At 41.9% G+C, this 22,129-nt stretch overlaps 1 protein-coding gene and 1 long non-coding RNA gene across 4 annotated transcripts in view; one reads left to right on the top strand and one right to left on the bottom strand.

The window, feature by feature from the left end:
- The window catches only part of ARMH3 (armadillo like helical domain containing 3), a 118,425-nt gene that overhangs the window by 4,233 nt on the left and 92,063 nt on the right, over nucleotides 1–22,129 (top strand). For all 3 annotated transcript variants that reach the window (XM_035133314.3, XM_035133313.3, XM_035133312.3), the window contains exons 3-15: nucleotides 2,620–2,731; nucleotides 3,174–3,230; nucleotides 3,377–3,523; nucleotides 3,964–4,071; nucleotides 5,434–5,526; nucleotides 6,631–6,705; nucleotides 7,232–7,318; nucleotides 12,721–12,777; nucleotides 13,581–13,624; nucleotides 14,263–14,323; nucleotides 14,916–14,962; nucleotides 16,149–16,224; nucleotides 18,827–18,923. In XM_035133314.3, coding sequence (XP_034989205.1) covers nucleotides 2,630–2,731; nucleotides 3,174–3,230; nucleotides 3,377–3,523; nucleotides 3,964–4,071; nucleotides 5,434–5,526; nucleotides 6,631–6,705; nucleotides 7,232–7,318; nucleotides 12,721–12,777; nucleotides 13,581–13,624; nucleotides 14,263–14,323; nucleotides 14,916–14,962; nucleotides 16,149–16,224; nucleotides 18,827–18,923 — 1,051 coding nt within the window. In that variant the 5' untranslated portion in view covers nucleotides 2,620–2,629. The remainder of the gene's footprint in view (nucleotides 1–2,619; nucleotides 2,732–3,173; nucleotides 3,231–3,376; nucleotides 3,524–3,963; nucleotides 4,072–5,433; nucleotides 5,527–6,630; nucleotides 6,706–7,231; nucleotides 7,319–12,720; nucleotides 12,778–13,580; nucleotides 13,625–14,262; nucleotides 14,324–14,915; nucleotides 14,963–16,148; nucleotides 16,225–18,826; nucleotides 18,924–22,129) is intronic.
- LOC148685683 (uncharacterized) lies at nucleotides 9,925–19,720 on the bottom strand. Its single transcript, XR_015950013.1, has 3 exons — nucleotides 19,655–19,720; nucleotides 15,362–15,467; nucleotides 9,925–10,059 (listed from the first exon to the last, which is right to left on the bottom strand). It is a non-coding gene; the product is annotated as an uncharacterized LOC148685683 (long non-coding RNA).

The raw sequence follows: 22,129 nt of genomic DNA, 5'->3' as shown, positions 1-22,129 counted from the left end.
ACAAGATAAGTTCAGCAGAGTTCTTCTTAAGTAGCTTCAGTCATGGGATGAGACTGCAAGTTATGACGGGTAAATATTGCCCTGTAAAATATTATGTTTGGAACAGAAAATTCTATTTCAAGAAATATTTCAACATATAATTGTATGGTGCCATAGAGCATTTCCTGATTTTAATGTCCTCTCTGTAAAAGTCAATGTTTAATCTCACTGCTTCTTTTTTAATCTTTCTCCATAATATGAGATAAGGAGAAATTAATGTATCTGACAGCAGCTGTGTATGTAGCTGCTCTGCATCATGCCCTGTTGCTCTGTTGCCTCTTTTCTTCTCTGCCTGTTACAGCAGGCCGAAGGGGCTGGAGAAAGCAGAAGGGTGGTGATGCAGGAACACAGCAGCTGCGTACTCTGACGTTGCTTCAGTGGGTTTCAGCCTGTGGTGGCAGACATTACTTTGGGTCTGGCCTCTGGCTGTTGACAGTGACTAGAGAGAGAAGTCAGAGAGGTTCACAACCAGGACCTAACAATATCCTTCTCCTGTTTGTTGGTAGCATTTAGGGTATCATTTGAAAATTGGAATCTATCTGACTATAATTATCTCTGTCTTGTCCCACCCTTGTGTATTGCATACTACTGGGTCAAGCTTTTTAAAAAGTTGGTCTGGATTGGGATGCTGGAGGAATGCTATAATCCATTCCCCCTGTTGATCTCTTTTGCTCAGCCCCTTGGTGGACCCTCAGATGTTGAAGACTTTGGGGATGCATCTGCTAGAATTATGGTGCTGGGTTTGTTTGGAAACATGGTAATAGTTCTGTTGAAATAAGCAGCTACTTTTCTAAAACTGGAGAAGAAGGAAGGTCTGTACCAGTGATTTCTGTAGATCACGAGACCAAAAAGCCCTTGAAGTTTTAGAATGAGAGGGTATTTGTACTTTTTGTTAACAGCTTTCCACGTGTTACTTTGGATTCTCTAATGTAGGCAGCTATAAGATAGAAGAGACCTTCTTAATTGTTGCCTCTAGCAATTTCCCATATACATGTGTACTCTGTCTAGTTTAGGACAGCCTGTGTCCCAGTTCTAGCCTTGTTGAAAGCATGAACTTATCTGCATTATTGTGTTACCTGTCTGTAGCTTCTTTGCTCTCACTTTACAGAGGGATGTAGAATATTTTGCTTTCATGGGCACCCAACACAAGAACTGAAATCTGTTACTCAATTCCTGACTAGGATGTTGTTGTTTAGCCCCATGAAATAATTTTGGCTTGTTGTTTTAGTAGTGGTGACATGGAGTGATCAGCTGTATTCCAGGTAGACTACTCATTGAGTATATGGACATAAGTGTGTCCTATTGATCTTGCTCAGACTTGCAAAAATCTTTGAGTCTGACAAACAGAATGTTGTACTACTGGTATCACCTTCCTGCAACTTTCTGGGTCGTATTCAACCAACTTGTACAGTATGGAAATGCTCATGAAGGAGAAAGTTGTGGTATTTTCTCTCTATCGTAAACAGTTGAAATGAGGAGCTCTTTAGGCATTGCAGATGTGCTACCATGTTCATGCTGCTCTGTACATTATTTATTGTGCCTAAGTGGAACTGCCATATGCTCCAGCTTCTGCTTTACCTCTGTAAGTCTATGTCAGCACAAATGCTAGTTGCTTTAAATCCAGTACTCCTCATATTGGGGTGGGGGCTGGTAGTTTACCCCAGGAAAGGAGACTTTTGCAAAGTGTATGTAGGCTGTTGGGATTGTAGGGCAGTGTGACACTTTCTTTGTGACTTCTTGCTCACAAGAAGAAAACAAACTTTTCAATAATGATAGAGAATAGTTGTTGAATAGAAAATATTCCTTTGGGCCAATTCATATGTTAAAGGTGTGGCTTATCATTTGTACATGTGTAGAATTTCAGTCAATCCTAACTGCCCGGAGCACATATCTACATAACACATTTTTAAATGTGTATCTGGCTTGTGTGCACTGCATTTTTATATTAACATGTACAGATTTTTGTATGTATAGGATTGGTGTGAAGTTGTGTTGCAGGATTTCTAATTTAGCAGGACTTCTGGTACAACTATAGTGCTCAGTAGATCAATTTCTACTTTCTTAGGTGCTAAATTTATACTTCCTGCTTGGGGTTTCCTGTTTGGGGCTCTGGCTTAGCCAAATATTTGTTGGATTACTTTTGTCAAGACTTTCTCCCCAGTTCCTCACCTTTTTAAATGAATCTGTAATCTTCCATGCTCCTCACTTTCCCTTTCTGTCCAGAATACTTGATGTGAAATGATTCTTGCAGCAGGTATAAAAAGAAAACAATTGCATATAATAATAATAATAATAATAATAATATGCAAATCTATTTTGCATTATGCACATTTGGACAAATGTACACTTGCATTTTATTAAACTTATTTTTTTGTACACCTTTTTCTCCTACGTCAAAAAAATACGAGTGTAGCAGCACAGAGGAAATTATGATGGTTCTAATGTATTTAATGGCTATACAGTGCCTTGTAAGCTCTAAAAATTTTTTTAAAGCAGAGCATAACCTGGAAACGTGTGAATGCTGTGGAAATTAATCTTGAGAGAGCTTCTCTGAAATGTGGCATGTCTCTTTATCCATAGATTGTAAGCCATGGCGCAAGCTGAAAAGAAAGGCGGATTGCTTCGGAAATCTTCAGCTAGTAAGAAACCCTTGAAAGAGAAGGTTGTGCTAATGTATGATGAGATCTTCACGGTAAGGATTGGACATTGCTCTCCTCATTGTGGCATTTTGTTCAGCTGCAAGATAAATTTCATTATGCTGAAGCAGTCCCATTGGGAAGTGTAAGGCAGGTTGCCCTAGAGCTGTGCCTTATGGTTTCCTCTCTTAGTTTAGTATTAGTAGTATCTAGTATTAAGAATGAGAAGGGGAATGCAGTGAATCCTGCCTCTGGGTATGCTTTTACTTTCCTGCTTTGAGGCGAGCATATCTGTACAGCAGGGGATTTCCTCATTTAGAATTACCTCTGCAGGCTCTACCATTGATAATCTGCAGAAGAAGATATGGTGTGTCTCAGGTGCATTTCTGCATGCTGTTTCCTGTTTTCCTGGACCTAGAATGGTTATAATATTGCTGTAGGACATCCATATTTTGTATCCACAGTGGCCATTGTAACAGGAATTATGTTCCCTTTCAGACAGAAGATCCCAGTAAATGCAGTCCTCGGTTTTGGGAGGAGCTCTTCCTCATGAAGGTAAAATACCAAAGATCAAAAACATCTGCTGTCTTCTAAATGTCTCTTCATGTTTACTCATCTATGTAGCAATTTTCCACCTTTAGCCATGTCCTCAGTGACTCCATGAATGAATTGGCTTTGCCCTCTTCCCTTTGTCTTGGCAGGTGAACTTGGAGTACCTGGAAGGGAAGCTGGAGTCTCTAGATGGTGAAGAGCTGATGAAGATAAAAGATAATATTAACTGTTTGTTCCAGCGCTGCATCCGGGCCTTGGGAGAAGAACATCCTATCAGAGTGGTCAATGCATTACAGGTGCTGTACTGTACATTTCGTGTCTTCAGTGGAGCTAAACCCAGAAACAGGCAGCTAATGACAGATGTATCAGTCTTCCCATTAAGATTGACTAAGATAAATGTCCGTTCAGTGTGCTAGACCAAAAATCCCCTCTGTTAGCATTTATATAATAATAAAATGGTTTCTCTTCTTTGCTACTTTGTTGGCTGTCAGGAGAGTAATTGAGAATGAATCTATGTAAGCATATTTCAAGTTCCAAAACAGGCAAGCATACTAAAAATGCAGCCTGCAAGGACATGGAAGAGAGTGAAAACTATGTAATATGAATCTGCTGTGTTATACTAAATCAAAGTAAACATCTTCCCAAAATGCAGCTGTAAGGGTCTAGGGCATATAATAGGCTCTTGGTGCACTGAAAGCTTTCTCACAGTTCTAGTGTTTTTCTCTTTCTGACACAGACGCTGTGTGCACTGATCCGTGGAGTTCATCAGAAGAACAAATCCACATCTGGCTTTGACATCATCAACATGTTAATGGGTTTTGACAAGGCTGAGCTGTGTATGAAGGTGAGGGTTAGCTAGAGTACAATAAAAGAAAGTGCTGCACGTAAGGTTGCAATAAGAGGCAATGGTGTGCTTGTGGAAGAGACATGTTAATTCATGCTTAAATATATTGTTTCAGTGTCTCCCATAGCATTAAAGGTCCTGTCCAAGGTATGGACAGTCTCATGTCAAATATAGTTGATATCTGCATGCAACCTCATGCGTAGCTTATATTTCTGCTAGCTTCCTTCGTCCTCTGAGTACTGGTAACAGAGAAGAAACAATGGCATATAGTGCTTTTTGCACAATTGATGTGTTGACTTTTAGACACTGTATCTATAATGAGGCTGTGATTTGCAACTAGAGGGCAAAAATAGAAATCCTTCAGAACTAAATGTATCACAGCTGAGTTTTCTTTTGTGTGGGGGGAATTAGCTCCATAAGGAAGAAAGGCTAATTACAGTATAATAGCACCTTGCTTGAGAATTACAGCATAATCAGATCAGTGCAAGGAAGCCCCACTCAAGGATGCTTCATGCAAACACTGGCACTTCACTCTCAGGCTACCCTGTGCAACCATCTGGGTGTACATTTTTATTTCCTTTTGTGAGATTCTGAGGGAACAAAATTGTGTGTCACAATCCACACTGTGTGGTTTGATTTGATGAAGAACTGTTGCTTTAATTTGTTGTGGTTATCTGCCTTGGGAAATGTATATTTGGTAATATTTATGTTTTAGATAGGGACGCCGATCAGAAGGTCGGCGGTTCGAATCCCCGTGACGGGGTGAGCTCTCATTGCTCGGTCCCTGCTCCTGCCAACCTAGCAGTTCGAAAGCACACAGAGCAAGTAGATAATAGGTACTGCTCCAGCAGGAAGGTAAACAGCATTTCTGTGCGCTGCTCTGGTTCGCCAGAAGTGGCTTAGTCATGCTGGCCACATGACCTGGAAGCTGTACGCTGGCTCCCTCGGCCTGACATATCCAGGTAGGGCTAGGAATGTTCCCTGCCTGAAATCCTGGAGAGCCATTGCTAGTCAGTGTAGACCAGGGGTAGTCAACCTTTTTATACCTACCGCCCACTAATGCATCTTTCTTAATGGTAAAATTTCCTTACTGCCCACCAGTGCTCAATGGAAGGAGGATTCAGCTTGTGCTGTAGATCCCCCTACCACTCTCCTATAATTCTGAAACGGTCACTAGTAGGTGGCAGGGACCAGGTTGACAACCCCTGGTGTAGACAATACATGGGCCTAGATGGGCCTGTAGTCTCACTCAGTATAATGCAGCTTCCCATGTTCCTAGTATTGTATAGGACACAGCGTCAGTGCGGGGGCTGTGAGGAGTAATGGATATGCTGTGGTTCATAGTAACTTTCCCCCCTCTAGAATCTGATGGAGAGTCTGGATGCTCTGCTATGTGCAGAAGGCTCTGAAAGTCTCAAGAGTTTGTGCCTGAAGCTATTGCTCTGTTTGGTGACTGTAAGTAATAGACAATAGAGATTCAACTGTAAAAAGCATGCACTTTCAAAACTTGGAAATAGTTATTTGTGAATTAGCAAGGAATTCTTAATCTCTAAGGCAGAGGAACTTTCAGTTTCAGCTGATCAGTATTCTTGTTATGGGGTTGACTGCTGTCTAAATTACAGTATTGGATAGAAGTATTGTGTTAGTACATTTAATGTGAAGCTGCTTTTTCTGTCACAGGCAGGAACGTACTCTTATGTACAGACCCTGTTTTAAGATGGTTCAGCGTATGCATCTCATGTTTGATATCCTTAATTATTTTAGGGAAGATTTACTAATTTACAGAGAGTTTTGTATTTGTTGCTGATGTCTATCTGTGAGGAATTGGTTTCTTTTTTGTTGCAAGTTTGAATTGTTTTTCTTTCTTTACAAATGTCTTATCTTGTCCATCCTATCCTACAACTTTTCCCAATAGCTAATAATAAACAAGAAAGTCACCTTGAGGGCAGGGTGAGAGGTAGGCCAACCCAGAATTAATGCAAGTATGTGAGCATCTGTACCTCAAGCACATCGCTAAAGCTCTGCCAAATAAAGTGTTAAGTTTCAAGAGTCTCTAACCTAAGCCATATTTTCTAACAGATTTTCAGCTTCCCTCTATCTAAAGCTCTGGTAGGAATGTAGCAAGAAGCATTGTGATGAATCTTCTGGTGTTTGAAATATTGATTTTATTACTAGCAATATTTAGAAAGCACCCATAAGGATAGAAGATAGCCCAAAACAAAATGGTTCAGGGGAAATTATATAAGTGATAAGATAGCAATAATATTGTACTAAGTAAAATCATTAAAGTGTATATTGTCATGCCCCAAATCGGTAACCTCGCTGTAGCCCTAGTACATATGCCTAGAACCCACAAAGAATGGGCTTCATTACACAGAATATGGGAGAGTTTCAGTAATTGAGAGCACTGCTTCTCAGGAGACAACAAAAATATCGTGGAGTGGTGGGTGCAGTTCACTAATTTTGCAAGGGTAGTGGTAGATAAGAGCATGTTTTAAGTGTGTTGTCACTTCCAGAAACTTCTTTAAAACAACAACCACCCTTTGGTTCTCTATTCAGGTGACAGATAACATCAGTCAAAACACAATTCTGGAGTATGTGATGATTAACAGCATCTTTGAAGCTATCTTACAGGTAAGTTCCGCCCCCCCCTAAAAAAACAAATATCTGGGCAGTTAAATTTTCCATATTGCATAGCTATAAATAGTGCAATTCCTGTGTGTTGTTTAAATGGAAACTTAAGATGAATGCCAAGTAGCATGTTAACGTCTTTCTTGCTTTAGTTTTTGTTTTGGTCAGTGTATACATTTTAGAAGATTTTATTCAGATCTTTTATAAATTTGGCACTGTGAACCTAATTTTCTAATTAGCTATGACAAGTAATTTTTTTAGTTCAGTCAGCTTTAGTCTGTACCCAGCTATTCATTCCCCTCAAATGTGCTGATTCTCTTCAAGGTAAAATTTTCATTTGAATTTGCTCTATACAAATGGAGATTGTCACGGTCTTTTAAAAGTTGTATTGGTTCATTTTGGAGACAAAACCGTGGGTCTGTTTGCCTGTTGTTTATCTACATCTTTTCAGTTCAGGTGTCTAGAATCACTTTGTTCTTTGCAGCATAGAACCTTAGTTAATCTAAATTATTCCTCTTCTTGATTTTAGATCCTCTCCAGTCTTCCCAGTCGCAGGGAACATGGTTATGATGCTGTTGTCCTGCTTGCCTTATTAGTAAACTACAGAAAATATGAGGTGAGTGATTCATGTGGAAAACGGGTATCTTACCCCTAGGGCAGGCATGTCCAAAGTCTGTTTCGGGGGCCTAATCTGGCCCACCGGTCAATTTAATCTGGCTCCTGTGGCAGTTTATTTCCTGGGGTAAAATCCCCCCAAAAGCTCAACAACTTCAATCCTAAAAAAGGTCAACAATTTTACATCTTTGGTCGGCCCTCACACATGTTCACTTCATCAAATCTGGCCCTCTTTGAAAAAAGTTTGGGCACCACTGCCCTAGGGGTTTACAAAGTTTGTTTGGCTTTAGTAGTCAATAAAAAAATGGTGGTTGCCAGGGCTCTGCCTCTTATCCAAGGGGCATCATGCACGGCCAGGAACAATTTCCACTCTCCTAGGGTGGCAGATTGTTTCTGCAATTGTACTGCATTTCCACTATGCTCCAAGTGCCTTGAAAATGCATTGTGAAAAAGGAGTCCCATTTGTTTTCTCCAACTTCTTTGTTCCTGGGAAACGGTATAGCTGCAGGACAGTCCCCATCTCTTTCTTGCGGGTTTCAAGCTGGAGTGGAGTTCCGGGACTTTTTCTCCTGAGGTGCCTCAGAAATACAGCAACGAAATAAGCACCAGCCTTTCTCCCAACCTTGTAGTAAGAGAGGTAGGTAGGGATTGTCTGCACAGTTGCACTCTAGTTACGAGGTTGGGAGGAAAGCTGGTACGGTAGTTGTTGCACTCACCAGGTTAGGCTAGTGAGTGGAATTATCGACTCTTGTCCTGGTGTGATAGAATGTGAGCTTGAGCATGTTGAAAATTTGTGTCCTGCTTGCATCCAGATGAAAAGTTTTGTACTGTACCCATTTGAGTAGTATCTCTGTGTTTCTAGTGTACTTTGTGTATGTATTTAGAAATAATCCTACAGTTCTTAGCTTATAAGTACAAGGAAAGTACATATTTTTAGTATGGGAAAAACTGTGTTGTTTGCAAGCTTCTGCCCCTTCTTAAAAAAGTGGGAGTTTCTAGTTTAGGTTTTCAGACCCCATAATGTGTATGATTTGGCAGCTAACTGGGTAGCCTGTCAGACTATTAACACCCTTGATAGAATTGATGGCCATGTGATCAGTGGATGACTTGGTATGTTACGTAGCACACAGTTCCTTGAGGGGATAGTGTGCATGTGTTTCTGATGCTTTCCAATTACTTGTTATTTTCTCCAGTTTGCATGAGGCACAGTATTTTTATTATGGCTTCTATCATTTTGCCTAGTCTGCAGGATTTGATCTCACTATTATCTAATAGATGCTGAAATCCATAATTTCTGGACGTGGAAACAAGATGTATCAGGTTGTTTCATATTTCTGTAGTCCCTTTGGGATGTTAATGCATACTTCTGTCAGAAACAATGCTAATAATAGCATTCCCAAATCTAAAAGCAAACTTAGGTCAGTGGAAATATCCTCAGAGAAAGAAAAGGTTATTGTTTTGCTGCTATTAGATGAGGGTCACAGGAGTAGTCTGTTTCAGATAGTCATTTGGAAATCCCTCCTGGGGAAAATAGGCTTGCATAAGGCTTAATTTTTCTCCTAGGCGTTGTCTTGGCTTTGCATTACAGCTGAGAGAATTTATATGTATGTGGTGCTGTATAAAGCAGTTAGTATGATTTGAGAAAATAGTAGATTTTTTCCTCATGCCTCCAACATTGCAAATCTTCTGTTGGAGGGAGGGTATGGGGGATTTTCCTCTTTTTTTTAATGTAAGCTGTGAGAGCCTTTTCATTTCAACCACACTGTCGCTGATCATACTCTTTTTTTTCCCCCAGAGCCTCGTGGGCTGCTAAATTGTTCCATTAAGTTAAGGAAATCTAATTGCATTGAGAGCGTATTTGTTGCTTATGACTTTAATGCTTGTCTATTAAAAAACAAACCCTCAAGTGTTGCTTACAAAAACATGGTTTTAAATGTGCTTCAACATGAGCAGAATATTTGCTGATGTCTTTATTTCTTATCCAGGTTCACCTTAATATTTTTTTTATTGCAAAATCGTTAATCTGATTTATAGACACTGTTCCTGCCAGCATAAAATTTCATTCCATTGGCCTGATTGCTACCTTCAAAGGCTTTCTTTATTCCCAGGTGACTGCATGGACTGCAGCAATTTAGCAGTGGGTAGGGCCTTCCTAAATCTATAGATTCATTTCCTCTCTAGTTTAGGGCCCTTTGATATCCTGTTGCCAACACCTAAGCATGAAGCTTTCTGGAAGCATAAAAACAAGTAATTTCATAATCTTAAACTGAGAGGTGGGTACTGCTGTCTGTTGACTCCTAAGGCAGAACATGTAAATCTCGATAAATACATGAATGTTTAAAGTGAAAAACAATATAATAGAATGAAACCAACACTTATCTTTAATCTGGATATGGCATGTTAAGACTAAGGCATGAATCAAATTATCCTCCATTTGCGATCTCTGACACAGCAGTGGAGAACAGGATCTGAATGGGCACGTAGGGGTTGAGATTGTTTTCTCCCCACCCTCATGCATGGGACTCAGGGCAGCTTACAGATAAAAATTAGGAACTGCTAAAAACATACTGTAGAAGAATCAATCATTAAAATACTATCATTAAAATATAGGGCTTGCCAAGCGGAAGGTTGGCGGTTCGAATCCCTGCGACGGGGTGAGCTCCCGTTGTTCGGTCCCAGCTCCTGCCAACCTACCGTAGCAGTTCGAAAGCACATCAAGTGCAAGTAGATAAACATTCATAGCTGTGGAATTGAAGGACAACCAAGATTCACCAGAGAATTGGGTAAAGTCATTCCAAAAGAATAACTGTGTTATGCCATAAGTAAAGGAAGACACGGAACAAGGTGTGACTGTTCTTGTAGAAAGCTTAGGCCTTGAGGGTATTAGAGACCTCACTGATAGGATCTCCTTGCTGTGGCAGGCCCTTGCACCCAAAGTGGTAATGGGAAATTATGGTGCAGGACCAAATAGCCCATTTAGGTGAAACAAAGCTCTGCTTATCTTAGTGTATCTTCAAAGCTATCTCCTCGTCTAATCAAGGTAATTATGTAGAAAGGTCAAATGCCTTGAGTACATTGAACAGTCGTAAAGATTGTGTAAAAGAAAAGATCTGAAAGTGCAGAGGCCTAGGGGCGAAGCTATTCTGTTTATTAATTCTGCCCTGGGAGATGAAAAGGTTGTTTTTTAAAATGATTATACACCAAATAGGTGAACAGGTTCAGCTGCATATTGTTAATTTCTTGCTGCAGAGAGCAGTGCCATGTTTGGAATATACATTCAGGAAGCACACTTTCCACAGATTAGGTGTTTTTTTTTGTTCTCCCACCTTTCCTAAGTTTAAATTTGTGAGGTATGTTTTCATCCCTCCCTCCATTTTAAGTGTTCTTGTGATGCAGAGCTGGGGGCAGTATGCTATGCTGGGGTTTATGTTACAAGATACCAGTCCATATTAGCCTTTTCCCCCTTCTTTTAAAAATACTTTCCTACCGGTACCTTTCCTCGTGGATTACTCATGACTCATGTGGGACTGAATTGGAGTTAGGCAAGAGTTAAGTTTTTCCAAACTGCAAAGTATTGCAACCAAGAAATCCATGGCCTCCCCAGGAAAAGAGGAGGAGGAGGAGAATCAACAGAGAAAATAAAACACACATAGCCGGGAAGGCAGGTGCACTCCCTCTTCACCCCTGTGCTTCAGCACTTACATTCTTGATCTATTAGAACCAAAACCAGGGGTCAGCAAACTTTTTTCAGGAGGGGGCAGGTCCACTGTCCCTCAGACCTTGTGGGGGGCCGGACTATATTTTGACCCCTGGCCAAAACCCTACTAACCCTGATAAATAACAAATAAATCCTCTTGAGTATGTTCAGTTTCTCATTTTAAATGTACTTAACTCATGGCAACATCATGACTACAGGAATAGCATTGTGTTTCCTTTTGCTGCCCTGGTGCTAAGTGCGTTTACTTGGGAGAAAACATCACTTATATTTTTAAAGTAAAAGTACTAAACTGAACACCTGTAATGTTGTGCATAGGTTGGAAATTGTGTGTCTGGTTCAGTGGTGGTGTGATCCTGACGTTACTAGGGTGGCTCTGAGTTGCTTTTATGCATGACTGAAGAAAAGACACTTGAAATGTGCCGAGGCACTCATATTTAAGGGGAGGGTCTTCACTTCAAGGATGCCAATAATAATAATTTTTTAATCATTTCACAAAATACCCAGTGTCTTGACTTCTGCCCTTTGAACTGCTCCTGAGTGAAGAAAGCCTTTGGTTCATGCACAAGGATTTCAAAAAGGTCTGAAATATGTTAGTTATTTGGGGACTTAGATGTTGCTGTTCCTCCAGTCAGTGACCCTCAGAGTGGCTTACAATAGATCTAACATATTTAAATATGTGTGTACATATGTGTAAAGAAAATTCCATTTTTTTTTGTCCTGCTGTGTTGTAACAGCTGTCAGAACACAGATAGGAAGTAGGTAAAGCTTTTCCTATATACACTTAGTAGGAACAAGTGTCGTTGAATTCATTGAGACTTTCTTCTGAGTAGATATGCATAGGGTGTACTGTCAGACTTTTTTCTGGTTCTAGCTGTCTTACCTATTCCTCAGTCTGCTGCATTTAGCTTGTCTCTTAGTCTGCTAGCTTTCTGGTTATCCCTGTCCTTGTGTCTGATAAAGTAGGTACTTGCCTCCAAAAGCTCATAGCGCACTGAATTTATCTGTCCTTAAGATGACAATGCTTCTCTGTATTTTGCATTACCATCCTGTAATGACAATTTTTCTTGAATTGTTGCTTTCCCCTTCCCAGTATTTGGCTCCGTTTAGGCCCTGATAACAATCACTGAACTAAACCAAAGCTGTGAGCATAAGGTTGTTGTTAATGGGATTACAATTCCTTTGCTCGCAGATGTTTCAGTCTGCGCTGGTCTATCTCTCATATATGAACCAGTCTGTGCTAGACACTTTTCATAATGAGTGTTGCATGGTGTGTATGTATGTATGTATGTATGTATGTATGTATGTATGAGACATGGGTACCTCTTTATTTAGAACGCTGTTCAATCAGGAACATAGAAAACTGCTACACTGATGGACATTGGCACCATATGGATGCAGTATTGAATATATTGGCTTGTTTACTGTTTCCCTAACCGTTGAAATAATGATGGCTAATGTGTAAAATGTGACCATGACTCTCAGTATCTTGGAGGGGCTCTCATTTGTATGTGAGGCTACTGCACTGAAAGGAGGAGTGGATCTAGAGTCTTGTGGTTTAAATTGACAGGCACGTGTGTCCCCTGGCATCATAAGACGGGCAAGACCTTTGCATGAAGCTGTGTTGGCTTTGCTGAGTCACTAAGCTAACCCATGATAACCCATGACTTTCCTTCTTCCCACTACAGTCTGTGAATCCTTATATAGTGAAGCTGTCCATCATAGATGATGAGGCCACCCTCAATGTGAGTATAATGGATTAAGTGCTGTGAGTATTGCACGTTATCCATAGGGCTCGGAATACAACAAGGAGCTGAACTGAATTAATTTTTTTAAAAAATCCCAAGACATTTTCAGAAGCTCTGATTTCCGTGATCATGACTGAAGTATTCCACAGTGTATGAGAGAGGAATAAATCTATGATATAAGGAATGCAATAGAATATTTAATGAAGAAACAAAAAAAAATATTTGAATGAGAAGTTAATGGGATCTGTAGCAATATGAAGCTTCCACATGTTTCTCCTGCCAAAGGGAATAGTCCTAATTTGGGGACATAGCTTTTGCCTTCGCCTATAGAACCGGTAATACAGAATTTTATTTCCATTATTTTATTATCTTGCCTTTCTTCCAGAGTACCCAAGGCAGCATACATAGTTCTCTTCCCACCATAATTTTATACCTTCAGCAACTTGTAAAATAAATTAAGCCCAGGGGGAGGGGAGTGCTGTTGCCCCCCAGTGAGCTTCAAGGTTGCATAGTGATTTGAACCTGGGCCTTCCAGTCCCGATCTGATATTCTTAGTACTACAAAATACTGGCTTACTTGAAATGAGTCTTCCATGGAGAGGGACATGCAGATATGACCTTGTCAGATAATGACAGAAGCCTGATCCCTGTATCTTATATAGATCTAGTGCTATAAATTGTTGGGGGTAATTTGGAGAGTAAGCTTTTTTGGGGGGCAAAGGGCTCTGTCTCTGCTCTGCACTTGCTGTGTGGCTGTGATCTGTAGGGAGTAGAACTTAACATCTTGCTCTGTTTTTACAGGGAATGGGTCTTGTAGTTGCTCAGGCTTTATCAGAATACAACCGGTAAGTCAAGTTAAGGCATGTCTTTTTTTTACAGCAGCAAAAGTAGTTAACATTCCCTTCTGAGAAAACTTGCCGATGTGCCTGTCAGCCGCTTGCTTCGGCAGCCTGGAAATGTCTAGATCTATGAGACGTTGTATTCCTGCTGTCATTCCAATCAGTAAATCAGCTTTTGGCCTTGCATAGTAGAGGTTTGGTTTCACAGGGGAACTGCCAGGATTGCATTTACCACCTTCTTCCTTTAATTGCCATTGGCTGTACCTTTTTGTGAACTGTCTTTAACATCTTCTGCTCCCCCACTGATAGAAGACTAAGTGAATCACTGTGTATTGCTTCTGACAGAAAATCTATTTTGGTTATAGGACTTTTGAAATAAATATATAACCATGTAGAAATGATTAGAGTGGATCAACTTTGTTATTCACCACCTCTAATGTCCACCTATGAGCTCTTACGTGGGATCAGTTACTTAGACTAATAGAATTGTAGAGTTGGAAGGCACCCTTTGAAAATAGAAGTGGGTGAAAGCTGACTATTCCTCTTTTCTTTAAATACTGTAAAGAATTTGTGTCAAATCTTTTTTGCACACATAGGTTGGCAGCATCATGGCTTGATCTATCTGTTGCTGTCCTCTTTTTTAGGCAGTATAAAGACAAGGAAGAAGAACACCAGAGTGGCTTTTTCTCAGCCTTGACCAACATGGTAAGGGTGTGTGTGTGTGTGTGTGTGTGTGTGTGTGTGTGTGTGTGTGTGTGTGTGTGTTGCTGGTCAGTGTTTCCTGTGGCAGGGGCCCAGTCCAATGCTTGTAAAAGAAAATGAAAAAGACTTTCTTATATATGCTACATTAGGCTATGACTCTGACTCCCCTGAAAACATATACATTGGTACCTCGGTTTATGAACACAATTGGTTCCAGCAGTCTGTTCATAAACCGAAGCGTTCATAAACCGAAGCGAACTTTTCCATTGAAAGTAATGGAAAGTTGATTAATCCGTTCTATACGAGGAAAAACACCCTCTTCGCGGAGGCTGGGGAGCGCTTCCGCGGCTGCAGCCCAGTCGCGGAAGCACTCCCCGGCCTCCCCGAAGGCATCGGACGCTCAGTAGGCCTCGGGCACCTCGGTTTACTAACTTCCGGGTTAGGATAGTTCGTAAACCGAAAATTCGTAAACCGAGGTGTTCGTAAACCGAGGTTCCACTGTAGTGTCCATTTTACTTTAAGAATTGTGTGCCTGCTTAGCTTGAGGTAAAATTCTATAGATCCTAATGCTGTGCAATATTGTTTATTTCCACAGGTGGGCAGCATGTTCATAGCTGATGCAGATGAGAAAATCTCCGTCCAGTAAGTGCACCCAGCAGATAGCAATTTGCTGCTTTGATTGAGGAGTGTAAATTGCTATCCATTGCTGACATATAACTTAAAAATATAAGGCAAGAGGAATTTAACTCTAGCTCAGCAGCCAGTACTGGAGATGGCAGCAAGCAGTCTGGTACATGAGTGAATTAGCAGAAGCTTTAGTCAGATGGTTAGGGTATAGCATTTCTATTCTTATGCACTGAAACTGGAATGGAAATGGGGGCAAATAGGAAGGAGGAGTTACCATACATGGCATTTGGGTATCCATGTTTTTGAGCAGATACAAGTAAATTATTTGACACTGATGACCACATCAGAAATTTTTCCACAGTCAAGCAAATGAAAACATTGTTGATACCTGCAACCTTCTGGTGCTATACCTACCCAATGTGCTTCAAGTTGACCAGTTGGTTGTAGATGCTATGGTCTTTCCTTTGTCCTTAATACTCCTTCCTTCTTATTTGGGGCTGGGGATAGCTAGAGCAGGGTGCTATATGTGAAGTGCAATAAAGAAACGTTAAGTGCTGCAATAAATGGGGGGGCGGCGGGGCGGACTACATTTCTATAAAGTAAAAGTTACCTTCCATCAATGCATATGGGGTATGTGTAGATTTTTGCTAGGTATGTAGTGGGTTTGGAAGTCCTGGGAGGGAAAATACTCTGCAGGCACCCAGCTTTTCCCCCTTTTAAAAATAATTTTTATTAAAGATTTATTAGATTACACAAATACATGTATTGGCTTTTTTCAAGTTGTGTTTTCTACAGATCAGTTACAATTGTTGTGAAACATTAGTGTTGCATGCAGTATTAGACTGGGAAGAAAAGAGTGGGGGGGAATGGGGTGTGGGGTGGGGTGGCAATGCTTCTTTTATTCTACATAGTGTATGTGTGCGGTTTTGTGTCAGCGTCACTTGTGTGGGTTCTCTTTCTATTCGCTTGTTATGCTTCCTTGTTGGTAAGAGAGGTTGGTTGTCTTTGGTTGGCTGTAGTGAGATTTGTTTATGTGTATGAGGGGGTGGGTTTTTGAGGGACCCCGCTTTCTAATATAAATATGCCTTTGTTTGTCAATCTGGGTATCCAAAGTTGCTGGGTAGTAAGGGCAGGGGAAGTGACCCATTATTTTACACTCATTTACTGCAGCACATCTTTTTCTCTTACATTCTTTTTGTAGAACCAATGAGGCTATCCTTTTGGCTCTTTATGAAGCTGTTCACTTGAACCGAAACTTCATCACTGTATTGGCACAGGTGGGGTGAAATTCCTTTTTCTGCACCTGAGGATTGGAATACAAACTAAAATAGCTTCAGCATGCTGGAGATAGCTGTACCAATGGACTTTGGAGCTCTTCCTGCCTTTTGTCTGCCACAAGAAGCAGGCTTTCTTCTGAATTTGATGGCTTAGGGAACAAATGCACAATGCTTATTTGTTACTTTCTGTTACCCACCCACCCCAATCTGAGTACTGTATGGACGCAGAGCCCTGAGGGTGAGATTCAGACTAGTTTGTTACTGAAATGATCCTGAAGCAGGATGTGATAGGTCCCTGTTGACTACCAAGTGAGGAGGGAGGCCTCAAGCTAGTTTAAAACTGGAGGATTGTTTGTGCAGTATTTGCATACCAAATGGCTCTTCTTTTATCCTAGTCTTCCCCAGGTTAGTGTACATTGGTGGGAATCAACACCCTGCAGGCAAGGATAGCTAGTCCTGAAACAAGAAAGCTTTACCTCAGTTGGGCCTGGGAAGGCAGAAATGGCTTTGGTCCCCTAGATTTAAGGGTATTAAATTGTTCTGTCCATCAACTAGAGTTGAAACCTGCTCTATACTTTTAAGGTCTTTTGAATGTTGTTTTCAATCTCTGGCCATTCTTTTTTATTTAATCTACGAGTAGTAAAAAGCATTCTGCCCTCTCACCTGATTTAAAGGTTACTGGCATGGCTGTGGCATTTCCAGTCATCATTGCTCCGTTGTTTGTGCTCTTGTAATCTTCTCTAGAGCTACATATGTTTTGGCTTTTTTCTGCATGTTGGCTCTTGTGAAAAGCTGAGTTTTAATTTTTCTGCTTGGGCAGTTCTCGCCGGATTGGCTTCTGTTCTGGAGTGCAGTAAATGTAGTGGTATTTTATTTAATTAAGTTTGCATCAATTGGGTGTGTGTGTGTACGTTAGCATACAGAACAGGGCTACTTTTCATGTGTGTTTGCTGGTATTGGAACCACAGCTAAAACTTGTGTAATTCATATGTGTTTAAGTTGTTTGGCTCATACTGTATATGTGCACAGGCTGGAGACCACAGAGCAGAGCTAAACAGGGAGGGTATATGTTGCTTTAGTAGATTTTTGGTCGAGCTATTGGGGAGTTGTTGTACCATGCACAAAATTACATTGATATATGTGTTTTAGAAATGTGCTGCCAATGTGCTGCTGCTAGGTGGTGCTGTTATCCCTTAGCTGGCTCAGGAGTTATAAAACCTTATTATAGCAGCATGCAATCATTTTATTGCATGGAAATAGAGTTTCTTGCCTGTAATATTTTCAATGGGCTGTATGTTTCAAAGCTTGCCCTAGAGATGGCTTTCTGAAATTGGGTCTACAACCGTTGGCGATGTGCTCTCTTACAAAATGGGCTGGTAAGAGCCCATTAATAAACCAGACTTTCTAGATCTCTCCCACGGCAGACCCCTATGTGAACTTCCATGAAACGTTGTGCAGTTAAAAGCAGATTGGTAGTTCTAGAACACATTTCAAATCATTGCTCTGCTTGTTGCCGAGAGAACATTTGGAGATGCATTGATATGAAAGGCGCACTCTGAAACAGACTTCATTACTTCACTGTTGGATATGAAATAGAATAGTATGAAACCTTGCCTGTTCTCATGAATGCCAGTGATACAAATGGAACCCTATGGAGAATAAAGTTAAATCAGAAATTAGATTGGGGGGGGAGGGGGCTGCTGGCTGAGATGAAATGCAGAGAAGAACTAGTAGAAGAAGGCAGGGGAAATCTGTAACATTATTATTTATGTAGCCCTGTCCTCTGGAAGCACCTGGGTTAAGCAGCTGGGTGGCAACGTGATGCGTTGACTTGCTCTTTAAGGAGGAATACATTAAGATAGGAACTATAAGGACAGGAGGAAAATACTGCTTCAGCAGCAACTGTGTATTTTGGAGGCTGTGAGAAAGAGAAGGTCCCCCAAATGGTGCTGTCAATTCAATTGTTACAAAATAGTGAAAGATTGAATGGGGCACTTCCCAAGTTTTTCTATTACAAACACCTTGAAAGATCTACATTGGCTCCCAGTACGTTTCCGAGCACAGTTCAAAATGTTGGTGCTGACCTTTAAAACCCTAAATGGCCTCGGTCCAGTATACCTGAAGGAGCGTCTCCACCCCCATCTTTCTGCCCGGACACTGAGGTCCAGTACCGAGGGCCTTCTGGCGGTTCCCTCATTGCGAGAAGCCAAGTTGCAGGGAACCAGGCAGAGGGCCTTCTCGGTGGTGGCGCCCGCCCTGTGGAACGCCTTCCCATCAGATGTCAAAGAAAAAAACAGCTACCAGATTTTTAGAAGACATCTGAAGGCAACCCTTATTTTATTATTTTATTTCATTTTTCTGTTGTAAGCCGCCCAGAGTGGCTGGGGAAACCCAGCCAGATGGGCGGGGTATAAATAATAAATTATTATTATTGTTATTTATTATAATATGAACACCAACTCACAGATTTCTGTAGGGATTGTAGGTCTCATCAGGTATATCAACAATGCTGAGCTTGGAATGAGGGTGCAGCAAAAAAAACTTACGTAGTATGGTATGGACTGCGTGGAACATAACTGATCTACATGTGTTTGGTTCCTAGAGTCATCCTGAAATTGGTTTGGTGACAATGCCAGTAAGCCCAACGACTCCGACAACTCCAGTCACTCCTCTTGGGACCACACCACCTTCTTCTGATGGTGAGCTCTTCTGCATATGCTCCAGTTGCCTGCATCTTGATGTGTTTATACCCTGGGAAATGTAGCAATTGTCCTCACTTTGTCCAGAGAAAACTTAAGCTTTTGTAGTTCAAAGCCAAGGTTTTCAATGCATCTGGAACCCCACCAAGTGTAAGAATGAATCACAGCATGATGGCTTCATGTGGCTGGATCATAAACTGACCCCAAATGAGATTTCCCCTGGATCTGTTTTTATGATGTGGGAAGGCAGATGTCCTTGGTAAACAGGAGGACAATACACAGTTGCATGAGCAAAGTTGTGGGTAGTTATCCTGGAGAAAATAGCATCAATTGTCTATACTGGACCTCACGGTTTCCCTGTGTGTGTGTGTGCTGACTTCTTTATGTGTCACAAATGGTTTAATGGCAGAACGTGAAGGGCTTGAATAGAGCTCAGTTTGTAAGCATCTCTGGGTGAGAGCAGTGTGTGTTACCCTCTTGTAGCTGCTATTCAGGTCACTCAGATATCCTAGCAGAAGAGCATTCTTCTCTGGGAGGATAAATTCTTCTTGGTTGCCATGGATATCAAAAGCCTCTGTTAAAAAAAAATCATGTCTTCTACCTCTGCATATGTATTCCATATGATGCTGAGGGTTGGGAGCTGCTTAGGCTTTCTTTCAAATTGTTCACTGCAAATGTATCCGCCCACACACTTTTTTTTAAAATATACAGCAGGCAAAATTTGTGCTTACCTTCATCTCTCTCTGTCTTTCACAGACGGCTGCAGACAGGCATAGTGAGCGCCGCCTTCCTACTGCTGGGAGGTTGATTAACAATAGTAGAGTAATTTTAATCTTGACCTGCATCACTACCGTTAAAGGTCTTTCTCACTGTTGCTTTTTATTTCTCCTTTGTCCTTTTAGTAATCATGAGCATTACTTTGCTTTGCTCCCAAGATTTCTGGCTCATTCTTTTTTAATTTTTTTTTAAAGCATGCCAGGATTACTCCACCTCCTCAGGCCTTGCAATTTAGTAATCATTGACTCATACTTCAAAATGGAAGGTCACTTTTCCTTTTGGTTAGCCTCAAAAGGATTACGTTAAGCCCCCCAGCCCATGTAGTTCTGGGTTCTTTACCAGCAACTGGAGTTTGCAAACAGGCTTACAGTCTGAAACCACTTCCTCTGCATCTTGCTTGTGACATGGACTAAAAACAATTTTCAATTTTTTTAAAAAACAAAAAACCCACGCTTTCTTTCATGAAAGGGTCAAGGCTGCAGGGGTTGAGCTATGATAGTAACTTTCTGCATAGTGATTTAAAAAGAAAAGAAAAGAAAAAAGACCTACCTTTTCCTGCTTTTGCGTGAACTGTGTCTTAGGTGATTGTCACCATGGTTATCCTAAGTGCTGGTTTTGCTGGCTGCTGTTAAATATTCATTCATGGTGTGCATCATAGCAGCTCCAGAAGGATCCATTATAGTTGTTGAATACATATTAGTTAAATCACTGAGTGGATTAGTACTACTATGGGAAGGTTGTATACTTCTGATGGCAGATGGAACAGCTGAGCTGAGGGCCCTGTTAGCAGTGAGCTGAGAACAGCTTTCTTGCCTGTTAAATGTGGAGGAATGACCTACTGGACAAGTTACATAACTGGGCTGACCTCTCCGAAACTGTCATATTCTCATGATTTCTCTTTGGGTGTCCCAGAAGTGAAGGTGGCAAGACATGTGTTGGGCTGGCAATGCATATTGCTTGGCCATTATGTCACAAGGCATTGATGGGGAATTTGTGGATGTCCAAATGTTGTTGGACTCCCATCATTTTTTTACTGTGCTGGCTGGGACTGATGGGAGTTCAATATCTGCTGGGCCACAGTTCCTCCATCCCTGTTTTAAGGGCTTATGTGTTCTTGTTTTCGTTTAAATCCAGCAGTGGCCTCTGCTAGAAATGCCTCCATTCCAGAAAAGACACATAAGACTTTGCTATACTGGTGATCATTAAATGGAAGGGAAAGGCTGATGGAAATCCAAGCCTTGCAATTCTGTTAATGACCAAAGAAATGCACATCCTTCTTGGACGTTAGGGCTGTGCCTGGAGAATAGGATATTAAGCAGGATGGCAAAAGCACTACAAAAATGTGTTTTTATTGGAGTATTTCCTGTGGTGTTGGTTGTGGATGGTCTTACCACACTGCGGAAGCGGGGAGTTGAACCAATGAACGTTGTTTTTTTGTTGACATCGGGACTGGTATTGGCACTGCCTGAGACTATAGAAAGTTATGAACAGAAATACCTGTAAGACTGGATGTTTGCATAACAGAGGCATATTTTTTACCTCCACCAGGGCCGTCTTAAGGGTATCCAGCGCCATGGTGCAAAAATCCCTCCAGCGCCCCCCCCCCCGGTTTCCCTCCGGCCTGAACTCACCTCCGGGAAAGATCACCTGCTATACCCTGGCCACAATGAGGAAGGGTGGGCGGTGGGCAATTTTTTATAAAAAATAAACATTTTTTTTAAAATAAATGAAAGTAAAAAATTAATAATAATAATAATAATAATAATAGTGATAAAAAAGGTGGCGATAGCGGTGGCAGCGGCAGGGGGGGCAAGACTGAGGTTCCTCGCCTCAAAGGCTCCCTCTCCCCTTCTACCCATCCAGGGTGGGGAGAGCAGCGGCAGCAGCCACGAGGCTGGGGCTCTCCCTCTTCCCCTCTGGCCTGGTGCGATTGCTGGGGGGGGGGCAGCGGCTCCCCGGCTGGTCCACTGGGTTCCGCCCGGCACCCTCACAGCGGCGGTTCGGCGGGTCTTGGCGGCTTGGGAGCCGCTCAGGCAGCGTGAGCACGCCGGCCGGGGCTCTCCCTCTTCCCCTCCAGAGCACCAGTGCTCCATGGGCTGGGCTGCCCCAGGCCTCGGAGCTCCGCCCGGCCGATGGCTGGGCGCCCTCGGCTCTGGCCTGGCGTGATCGCTGGGGGGGGCAGCGGCTCCTCGGCCGGTCCACCGGGTTGCCCCAGCACCCGGGCAGCGGTGGCAGTCTTGGTGGCTGTTGGGTGTCAATAAATTGAATAGCGTCACACAAGGAGCTGTCTGGCGGCGCAGCAGTGCCCCTGGTGGCCAGGTGCCCTGGTGGGAGGCGGGCCCCACATGCAATCACTTCCCTCCGGAAGGGAGGAAAGTCCTTATCAGCTCAGCTGTCTGGCGGCGCGGCGGCGCCCCTGGTGGCCAGGC

Source organism: Zootoca vivipara, chromosome 5, assembly GCF_965207765.1.
Source record: "Zootoca vivipara chromosome 5, rZooViv2.hap1.1, whole genome shotgun sequence".
In the NCBI taxonomy this organism is placed as follows: Eukaryota; Metazoa; Chordata; class Lepidosauria; order Squamata; family Lacertidae; genus Zootoca; species Zootoca vivipara.
The sequence above is the reverse complement of the archived record's forward strand: the minus strand, read 5'-3'. Positions and strand labels throughout refer to the sequence as shown.